At 41.8% G+C, this 10,316-nt stretch overlaps 1 protein-coding gene and 1 long non-coding RNA gene across 6 annotated transcripts; one reads left to right on the forward strand and one right to left on the reverse strand.

The window, feature by feature from the left end:
- The first annotated feature begins 450 nt into the window (after positions 1 to 450).
- Positions 451 to 9,125, forward strand: MSANTD4 (Myb/SANT DNA binding domain containing 4 with coiled-coils). Of its 5 annotated transcripts, none has more exons than XM_040544131.1 (3): positions 451 to 575; positions 5,345 to 5,970; positions 8,390 to 9,125. In XM_040544131.1, exons 2-3 carry the CDS (start codon positions 5,509 to 5,511, stop codon positions 8,963 to 8,965), a joined length of 1,038 nt encoding a protein of 345 aa, XP_040400065.1. In that variant the 5' UTR covers positions 451 to 575; positions 5,345 to 5,508; the 3' UTR covers positions 8,966 to 9,125. The 5 variants fall into 5 exon arrangements, with proteins under 5 accessions (XP_040400065.1, XP_040400066.1, XP_040400068.1 ...); XM_040544132.1 differs by having other exon boundaries at positions 457 to 585; XM_040544134.1 differs by lacking the exon at positions 451 to 575 and adding an exon at positions 702 to 1,136.
- Positions 5,985 to 8,376, reverse strand: LOC121063574. Its single transcript, XR_005816066.1, has 3 exons — positions 7,739 to 8,376; positions 7,615 to 7,617; positions 5,985 to 7,155 (listed from the first exon to the last, which is right to left on the reverse strand). It is a non-coding gene; the product is annotated as an uncharacterized LOC121063574 (long non-coding RNA).
- Positions 9,126 to 10,316: the final 1,191 nt, after the last annotated feature.

A 10,316-nucleotide genomic window follows, 5' to 3' on the forward strand; every position in this document is an offset into this window, starting at 1 on the left:
TAAAGTAACAACTTAAAGGAAGCTTCAGTTTAACCACCACAGCAATGATCCCCAGAAGCTGCATGAACCAAGTGATAAATAGTAAGTTTATTTCTCAGCCCGCTGCCTGCCCGCAGCCTAGCACAGGCCGCGTTACCACGGTAACGGGGCGCGGCGCAGCGCAGACCGAGCGTCAGGCCACGCCTCAGGCCACGCCCCCGGCCACGCCCTCCGCCTCACTGACCCGGCGAGAAACCCGCCGCCGGAAGCTCATTGAAGGGGAGGCGGGCTTCATCAGCGCTTAGCCAATCACCGCAAAGCATCCTCAAGACAAGCAGCGGCTGCAACCAACGGCCGCCCGCGGGTTGCGCGCTGCGGTGGCTCCGCGGGGAGAGCTGTTACAGCGCCCAGCGCGTACCGGGAGCGCCTCGGCGCGGCTGGAGGGAGGGCGGGAGGGCGGGAGGGCGGGCAGGCGGGGTAAAAACGAAGCGACGGGCCCAGCCCACCAATAGGCGCGCGGGACGGGCTGACAGGCACGCGGCTCGCCCAATGGACGGGCGGCGGGCGTTAAAGGGCCGGTGGCGCGGCGGGGCGAGGTGGGTGCAGGTGAGCGGCGCGCGGGGCTCCCCGGGGAGCGGGGCGGGCGGGGCGGGCCGGGCCGGGGGGGGACCGGCGCCATGAGGGGCCGCGGGCCCGGCCCGCCTTTGTTGCCGCCTCTCCCGGCCTCCCGGAGGGGCAGCCGGCGGGGGAGGCCTTCCCGGCGCGGCTCCGCGCCCCCTGCCCCATGGTGAAGGGGGCTGTGGGCCCGACGGTCTCCCTCAGGGCCGGCCTCCGGCGCCCCGCCAGACCCTCGCGGAACGAACGCGGCTCGTCACGGCCCCAGCGAGGGGGGAGGGATCGCGCCTCAGGGCTTCCAGAAAGCCCCGGGCTTCATCATCTCGTGCAGAGCCTCCAAGGAGCTTAAAATTTAAAAATCTTAAATTTCAGAAGAATTGGCTGCGGGGTTTCCTCATTTAAAACTTAATTCTTAGTCTTGATCTCTGAGAGTTGTAAAAGAAAAAAGCTGAACTATGTAGGTATAATAATAATTAAAATAAAGGTCAGGTTTTTCTAGAGGGCAATTCAAGCTTAATGCTAACAACAGTCCTTCAGCCCTGGTGAACGCATGGGGTTTGGGGGGTGTTTGGCTAATTCTGGCTGTGGGGTTTTTGTTGCGGCTTTAAGTGCTCCATTTCAGCATGTGCACACAGTAAGATGTGAGCAAAGGACACAAAAAGGCATAGAATGTGGATGCGTCTGTCGGTCTGTACTCTGCAGTTATTACTGGTCTGCGTATTTACGTTCTGTTCACTTTTGCAATACCTGTTTCATTTCAATACTGACAAGTAGTTTCATCTTCTTTAGTCCAGATACGAGGACCGTCTTAACCTTCGCTTGCTTCTGCCTGACAGGACTGCATCAAACTCACAGCATCATGCTGCTGTCTTACCTGGAAGCCCTTTGAAAGCTTTCTGTTCTCTCATGATCAACAGCGTTTCTGTTTCTCTGGCCAGCAGGTTGCATTTCTACCCAAAAGGTGCAAATATGCAAACAGACTTTTGCATTTGCAGTGAGCCCCATGCCATGTGATGGGGTGCATGACTAGTCATGTAAGGGCTGTTTGTATTCTGTTACTTCCCAGAGATTTCTCTGTCACGTAACTGGACTTTTTTCACCTCTGCTCTTATCACCATGTGCTTTTTCTTTGGAAAAAGCTGTAATGTTTGTCTAGAATTATTGCTGAATATATGCATTTCCATGTTTTAGACTTATTACCTGTCCTTGCCCCTTAAAAACTTCAAGCATGTAACAGTTCATTTTTCTGAATTAAAAAGTAATATCCTGGGCACCATCTAGCAATACCAGAAACCAGAATATTACAAACCTCAGCTTTAGTTAAATAATACTGCTTTTTATTAATATATCAGAAAGGTAAATAGTCCCACAGTGGAGTTGATCCAAATCTGGAAGTCAATATAATGTTAAGACAATACATTAACACCACTTGAATTAATTAGAAGAGAAACATTTTTAACAAGGCAATATACTTTCAGAAAGGAAAGAGAAAAGGTAAGATGTGTTTATCAATGAGCCATGAGTTCTAAAATGGGTAGGCTTTGTAGTTGCTTTCAGAAGCTTCTATCTTGCTATAGCAAAAAAAAAAAAAAAGTCTAAAAGAAAATCGCAAGTAAGGGAATACTGTCAGGAGTTTAAGAGTGGAAGGGGAGACTGGGCAGGTAATGCAGAGCGTCTGGGTGAGCAGCAGTGAGACTGACCTGCAGAGTAGCCTGACCTTTGTGTTTTTTAACTCAACCTGACCTGGAGCTAAGAGGAAAACTCAGTTGTCTGTATTTTCCATATTCATATAGAATTATATTTAGAAGATAACAAGGATGAAAAATTGATTTGAAACACCCCTTTCCCCTCGCCCTCTCTCTTTTTTTTTTTTTTTTTTCCCCTGTGATTGTGCCTACTTTCCTCTGCCATGCTAGCACTGAGGAATTTAGGAAGGGCCAGGGTTAAAAAGAAATAAAATGAGTTTTTAAAATCCTGTGATTCCCAGTTACTGGAATGACCAGAACCTTGTTGATCCCAGCTGGGACTAAGTAAAGGACTTAGCCGGTGTTTGCTTTGAGATGAAAACAGCTTTGATTTGGCAAGAGTCTAATATTTATGTTAAGAAAAAAGACAGTTAAGTATCTATTAGTACTTCTAAGAGTTTGATTTATCCAGTACTTTGGAAAGTCAGACCCATTGTCCAATAGCTAGTACTTGGATGTTTGCTTAGGTACCTGCTTAGAATCAAGCATGTGAAATTCTACCAAGTTCAGTAACCGTAAGCAGGGTTTGACGTTAAACAAAGGTTCAGTGCCTTGGTAGTGAGAAGTCAGAAAAACTGTGCTGTAAGAGCTCAGTGTAATACTTCTTGGGAAACAGGCAGACAGGCGCACGCACACGCGCATACACAGTTTCTGAAGTAAACACGAAGTACCTGGCACCAAGAGTTTGGCTTTATTTATCAATCCAGAATACGTGTATTAACAGTTGATACTTCTAAAAGTGGTCTTAATTCTTTCTGTGTACTGGCAGCTTTTCTGTAGAATTTACCTGCTCAATGGCTTTTTAAGTTTTTTTTTTTTAATCAACCGAACAAAAAAATAGCACTTAACACAAAATAAACTTAAGAGTTTGATAGATAGGTAAAGAAATTCAATTGTCATAATAACAGAGAAGCACTAACATTGCAATTTGGGTTTGAAAAGCACGGTAAGTACCAAATAAATTGACTTGCTGCTAGACACAAGTAAATATGATACTGCTTCCTTGAATGCCCAAGTATCTTTTCATGGCAACGTTATAATAATGAAGGTTAAGGGAATAGCTTAAAGATCAGGTAAAGGGTGTTAGGAATGAAGTATGTAATTCTAGCAGATAGAGTGCTGTGTTGTGGTATAAACCTGACTTTAAACTGCAGAAAGTTATTTGCTTCTTCTTATATTACTAGTCATGGCAAGCTGAGTGTCTACATTAACAACCTAAGAGATAGTATATTCTCCAATAATTGCCTTTTTTCAAAATGAATCAATTTTATTTTCAGAAAGGCAGGAAGTTGCATTGCATCTTAAACAACAATAGGCAGTTTCCAACTTGAGTTTGAGGAGTCAAGTGCCAGGTAGCTGCATGGGAGCACCATACAGTGGTCCATGCTGATGCAGGTTTATGTTCTATGAAATTGATTTGTTCTTGGGACTCAGGTCTTGCATATTGCCTAGTTATTAACCACCAGAAATAAATGATTTCCCACTAGGGACAATATTTCAACCAGGAAATATAGTAAAACAATTTCCTAAATGCAATATTGGAAAAAAAAAATGATGCCAGTATGCTTATGTGTTGGGTATGAAAGAATGTTGCTTGATACAGAAAACTTTGTACGTGAACCAGTTATTTGCAGTAAATAGTGCATAGGAGATGGAGACTGATCTCTGAACTATCACGTGCCTTACCTCCTGATTGGAGAGCTTTTGTGTGATGTGCTGATGTGTAAGTTTTAACCAACTTCAGGAGAATAACAGGAGAAAAATACTTAGTAATACAAGAATCCTATATAACCTGAGGGGGAAGTTACTTAAGGATAAAATCCACTAGTCATTGGTCAGTAGCAATCAGATATATAACGTTTGAGCTGTATGCTTCTGGTGGACAAAAGGCAAACTAGATTAATAATACAATAATTAATAATAAGCATAACTTGAAACTGTAAGTATAGTGAATTATTGCCCTGGTGGTTTAAAGCTGCCTTCTAACAGTGGTAGGTTAATGTGGTTGAAAAGAAAGTTCATGAAGAATCCTAAGATAGACTTTTACCAAGCAGTCTGAACAGGGGTCATTGTTGATTCTCAGTCTCTCTCTTTTTTTTTTTCTTTTTGTTTTGTTTTTGTTTTTTGGTAATGTGGTCTGTGCTATATTCATCATTGTAGTAACAGTCCCATGTTTCTCCTGCTCGAACTTTCTGCTTCCTCTTCAAGGTGTGCATGATGTCAGGTGTGTTATGGGGTTGAGCCTTCTCCTCAGCATCAGGCATGGGATTAGCTGGAGCTGGGGCAGAGGCACTGAACTTTGAACCTGTGATCACATCTGACATGAATTGAGGTGTTTTACAGTGTGAGGACTATGGAGGAGGGCTTTAACATGGGCGTGTAATGACTTATTCCTAAATCTATTTTCTATTAAAACATCTCTACTGTGTGGCTTTTGTTTGAACAGTTAGTTCAAATAGTTAGTTTCTGTTATTCAGCAGGGTTGCTTCAGTTCTTTATGATTAAGATAAGTCAGAAGAACCTCTAAAACTTCAACTTTTAACATACGTGCTTTTTTTTTTCTTGCTCAGTAGTTTAAAAATGTCTCAAATTTCATTTGTCTAAACATTTTGTTTTTGAAGTAATAATGTAACAATTTTAGCTTCTTTTGGAAATGACGTTCTAACTGAGATGTATATGTCAAATTTCAGCCTTAAGCGTATCCTAACTGGCAAAACTGTAAGAGCTGAAGGAAAATAGCTGTATTTCTATAATGGAAATACCAACTCAACCTTAACGGTTTGTGACATGGATATATTAATGGATTTATAATTCATATGAGTTTAGAGAAGCTTATCTGTAGCTACTTTATATTCAGAGTTTAACAAAATTGTTTTCTTCTATCAGATGAGCAGTCGATTCAGAATATGCATTCCTTAACTGGTGATTTTGGAGCCAAGTTCGTTAAAGGAAAATACACAGTGTATATCTTTGAGATTTATTTTGTTTGTTCTTTTTTCTCTTAGGAAGCCTGACAAATAGGAAAATACTACAAAGTGAAGAGAAAAATAATTTCACGAGAAATGAGCTCTGCTTTCATTGCTAAATTTTATTTGTATTACTAGCTGATTAGCGTCAAATAATCCTTGTAGTCTGCTGTGGTAAAATTATTAGATTAAAGCTGGAAAAAATGAAACAATTAAAAAGAAAAAGAAAAAGTAATTTTAGTGTTCAGGAAACTCAAACTCTCCTTAAGGAAATCAGAAAAAGGAGAGAAGTACTCTTTTCGAAACAACTTAATACAACAATTAATGAGATGAAACGGAAGGCTTGGGAGGAAATAGCAGAGTGTGTAAATGCTGTAGGTGAAGGAGAGCAGAGAACAGGGACAGAAGTGAAAAGGAGGTACCTTGACTGGAGAGCACTCATGAAGAGAAAACGCCTGAATGCAAACATCAAGATGGTAGGTGCTGGGTTTCATCTTCCTTCATCTGATCTAGATGACTCTCTCAATGAAGATATGGATGACAAAATGGGATTTGCAAACGAATCTAGTTTTGAATGGCAGAATATCACCGACTTCAGAGAAGCAGGTGGATCTTTAACAGAAATCAAAGTAGAAGAAGAAGAGGAGGATCCACAAAACTTTGAGGTAAGTGACTGGCATGCATTAGCTATATGCAATATGGCCCCCTTTTCACTTCCGCGTGGGACATCTTGCTGTGTTTTTTTCATAGCATCTGTTTCTGTCTTGTCTGAATGCGTGAATTAAGGAAATTGTAGGAGCAGGTATGTTTCAGAAAGATGATATTTAAATCTAGCAACTTGCAATGCTATGTAAGGTTGATATTCCTCAAAACAACAAGTGTGTATTTGTACCTTTTCCATTTCTGTGTGTCATAGGAATTATTTCAGACAGTAGAGTGAAAATACACTCTTGAAGGAAACTGGTTATTTTATTAAGTTAGGCTATTGGAATGGATGAAGGGAGAAGAGAAATGCACCTCTTTAACAAATGAAAGTATACATTGCCTGGAGGCGCAATTGCACAGTGTTTGCATTTCTTAAAATGGACCCATGGGAGATGAACATGTTACTTGAATAAATCAATCAGCCATTCCTCTGTCAGAACTGTATTGTGAATTGCATCAAGCAGCTGTGAGTCTTGTGGCCTTGTTTCTGCTCGTAGTAGCACCATGGCTGTCCTGCCTGGGATAGGCAGCCAATGAGACTGAAATCAGTCTGTTTCAGTCTGCCTGTACAAAGCAATAGTTTTGTTCTGCCTGTACAAGTGTATAGTACTCATTAAAAAAGGGATACTTTCTCTTCTTAGATAGGGAACATCTGAGTCTTAGCTCAGATGGGATATGTGCTGCCAAAAATCACAAGAAACTGTTAAATGGTAGGGGGACTGCTGCCTGACAGCTGCTGAAGAAAGGTGTCTGTCTTCTCTAATACTAAAAGAGTGGCAGTGGCTCTCATTGTTTTAATTGTTCTCTGAACCCATAACTCGCTCAGTTTGCCGACCATTTGCAGTATACACAATGGGTCACAGTGATCCCTTGTGTACTATGAATGTGTAGCACAACTCCTGCAGAATTACAGCCTTTATGCTCCACCAAGAACAGCGGTACTAACTCCCCTAATCATCTGCATCATAAGTGGTTTTCTTGCAAAAATGACAACAAAAACTTGGTTGAACAAGTCCTGTTTATTGACCTGCTTAATGCAGTTTGAAGGGTTAGGAGCGTGTGAAAAATGTCAGATGGTTTTAAATACTGTACAGTGTTAAATGTTTTTAGAAATTAAATCCTCGTGTTAATGAGGGCTGGGTTAGCTTACATGTGTCCTGGTTTCAGTTAGGACAGAGTTAATTTTCCTCCTAGTAGCTGGCAGGGTGCTATGTTTTGGATTAGAATGAGAAGAGCGCTGATAACATGCTGATATTTTAATTGTTGTAGAGCAGTGCTTACACCAAGCCAAGGACTTTTCAGCCTCTCTCTGTCCTGCTAGCGAGCAGGCTAGGGATGCAGCAGAAGCTGGGAGGGGACAGACCCAGGACAGCTGACCCAAACTGGCCAAAGGGGTATTCCATACCATCTGACGTCATGCTGAACAATATATAGGGGTGGCTAGCCGGGGTGGAGGGGTGGCCGGCTGCTCGGGGATAGGCTGGGCATCGGTCAACGGGTGGTGAGCAATTGCATTGTGCATCACTTATTTCGTACACATTATTACTATTAATACTATTATTATTATTATTATTGTTGTTATTCTTTTCCCTGTCTTAATAAACTGTCTTTATCTCAACTCACAGGCTTCACTTTCCCGTTTCTCTCCCCCATCCCGGAGAGGGAGGGGGGAGGGTGAGCGAACGGCTGTGTGGTGTTTGACTGCCAGCCGGGCTAAACCACAACAACATGCCACGTAGTTCATGGATCCAGCTGCTCTGATTAGATAATTAGTCACAAGAAATTCCCAGTGGCTTAAGTAAATGTCACTGAGCTATATGAAAAGTAAGAACAACATGGGCTTTCTAGATCCAGTTTTCTGTCAGTGGTTCTGAATACTCTAATGTGTCTCATGCAGTGTTTTCTGTGCTGCTCTTGCATGTCCACAGACAAACTGATTTTCCATTTTTCATGGCCAAGTATTAACTTACAGATCAAGTGTGTTTCTCTACCCGTGTAAACGCAAAAAAAAGTCTTTTGATCTAGCATGGTCATTTTGTAGAATCTAAGTTAAATAGTTTGGGAGTATTTTTAAGATGGAGAAAAAGACTGAGATCAGGGTGACAGAGCACTGGCTCAGATTGTCCAGAGAGGTTGTGGAGTCTCCTTCTCTGGAGATATTCAGAACCCTTCTGGATGTCATCCTGTGCAATGTGCTATAGGCGATCCTGCTTTGCAAGTCAGTTGGACCAGATGATCTCCAGAGGTCCTTTCCAACCTCAGCCATTCTGAGATTCTGTGAAAAAAACAGTATCTGTTATTTCCAATGAAGTTGTATGTGACATTATTCCAGCATAGAAACTGGAATGTAATTCTTGTGTATTGCATTTCTCTCTGCAGTTTCCTATTGAGGAAGAAGAAGAAATTTTGTCATCAGTTTTGCCAGATTCAAAAAAAGAAAATGACCTACCAGATTTCACCCACATCGAGGAGTTTGGAAATCTAAGCTCTGCTCAAGCTAGGTTAGCTTATGAAGATTCTCACTTGCTTATAAATCTGGAGAAGCAGAAGGTGGAGCTGGAGAAGCAGCGACTAGACATAGAAGCTGAAAGATTGCAAGTGGAGAAGGAACGCCTGCAAATTGAAAAAGAACGTTTGCGGCATGTTGACTTGGAGCATGAGAGACTTCAGCTTGAGAAGGAGCGACTTCAGATCGAGCGGGAGAAACTGAGGCTAGAGACTCTGCATGCTGAAAAACCGGCCCTGGAAAACGATCTGACCCAAACAGAAAAGCCTGTCGTGCAGCCTCTGGATCTAGAAACTGAGAAGTTAAAACTTGAGAAAGAACGTTTGCAGTTAGAGAAAGAGAGGCTGCAGTTCCTAAAGTTTGAGTCAGAGAAGCTGCAGATTGAGAAGGAACGCTTGCAAGTGGAAAAAGAACGCCTGCGAATTCAGAGAGAGGGTCATTTGCAGTAAACTTCTCAACTGAGGAGTCAGTACTAGCGATTTGATGTTTGTAAAATAGAGGTAGTTCTTTTCCTAGTACTGAAACTGTCCTAGAGGTTTAATGTTCTTCTGTTCAGAGTTGAATGTTGATGTTAAAGTTAAAAAAAAAAAAAAAAAAAAGATGGGGGGGGAAAAAAAAGAATGGTGCTCAATAAGTCAGTGTGCCTACATAAATAAGCTTATGTGTGAAGTTGTGTTTCAGTGTATCAAAGCTAAATGTTATGTTCTCTTGTCTTCAGTATTGTGTTGTATTAGTTTGGTGTCCTCGTTTCACAGACACATTGAGAAGATTGACTGTTGTACTTTTTTTTTTTTAATGCAGTAACAGTAAGGGAGCATCAGAATAAATCAGCATATGTTCTGAGGGCATGGTGCTGAGGATAGCCCACACAGTAAATAGGTGTAATTAGGCAGAACATAATAACACAGAGTCGTGATGTGATTGATTCATTAAATTTAATTTCCCCTTTTTTTGGGTTTTTCTACTCCCACAGCTAAAAGAGGAGTTCAGCAATTGTCTAGAAGTTAAAGTAGTATATACAGGCTAAATCCACTACAGTGGTGTTCACTGTTGTTCCATGACCTGAACTGAATGGGAGTGTGGAAAATAGTGTTCTTCCTTTTTACATGAAGTATTCATACCAGATAAAGTTACACATAACCATAGTTACCGTAAGCTGGACTGTGGTTCCATCAGGTCATTAATAATGCTGTATGGAGCATTTTACATCTGGGTTAGCAGCACGGGGGCTTAGTAGCAGGATGTAACTGCTGTCTGGTCAGTCCCCTGAAGTAAAGCAACTAGACCTGGCTTGTTCCTTGAAAGAGATTAACTGACGATGGGAGGCCTGTGAGTGGAGGAGGAGGCTGAGCACAGGCTAAGGAGCACTGAGTTTGAACACTAAGACTTTTGATACTAGTTTCCAGCACTGAGGTTATGTCCATGAGACGGCCTGAAGAGGCTTCTATGGCTGATGCCATTCAGCATGTTTTAGTTAGGCAAACGGAAATGGTCAGTGCTGATGGCTGTCAGTATTTTTCATGTGCAAGGTATTCATTTAAAAGAAAAAAATACCACAGGATTTCTGTTATTTCATATACGTATTTGTAAATCCCAACTGAGCCAGACTTTAGATTTCTCATCTTTCTGTGAGCAACTATCTTTTTTGACTCCATTTGACACTTAGGAGTATGGGAATACTAAATCTGAATATACATTGAGTGACTTACGTGGATTCTTGTGCAAGTAAATATATTTATACCACTACAGGATTACTTTTATTCTGCAAAGAAAATGTTATTTTTTTATTACTGAAACAAG

The sequence above is a fragment of the Cygnus olor genome, chromosome 1, assembly GCF_009769625.2.
Source record: "Cygnus olor isolate bCygOlo1 chromosome 1, bCygOlo1.pri.v2, whole genome shotgun sequence".
Lineage (NCBI taxonomy): Eukaryota > Metazoa > Chordata > Aves > Anseriformes > Anatidae > Cygnus > Cygnus olor.

Bases quoted from the DNA above. Each gene is read 5' to 3' on its own strand.
- MSANTD4 (XM_040544131.1), top strand. From the start codon at position 5,509: ATGAAACAATTAAAAAGAAAAAGAAAAAGTAATTTTAGTGTTCAGGAA. The intron at 5,971-8,389 runs GTAAGTGACTGG...TTCTCTCTGCAG, and splicing joins AGGATCCACAAAACTTTGAG to TTTCCTATTGAGGAAGAAGA.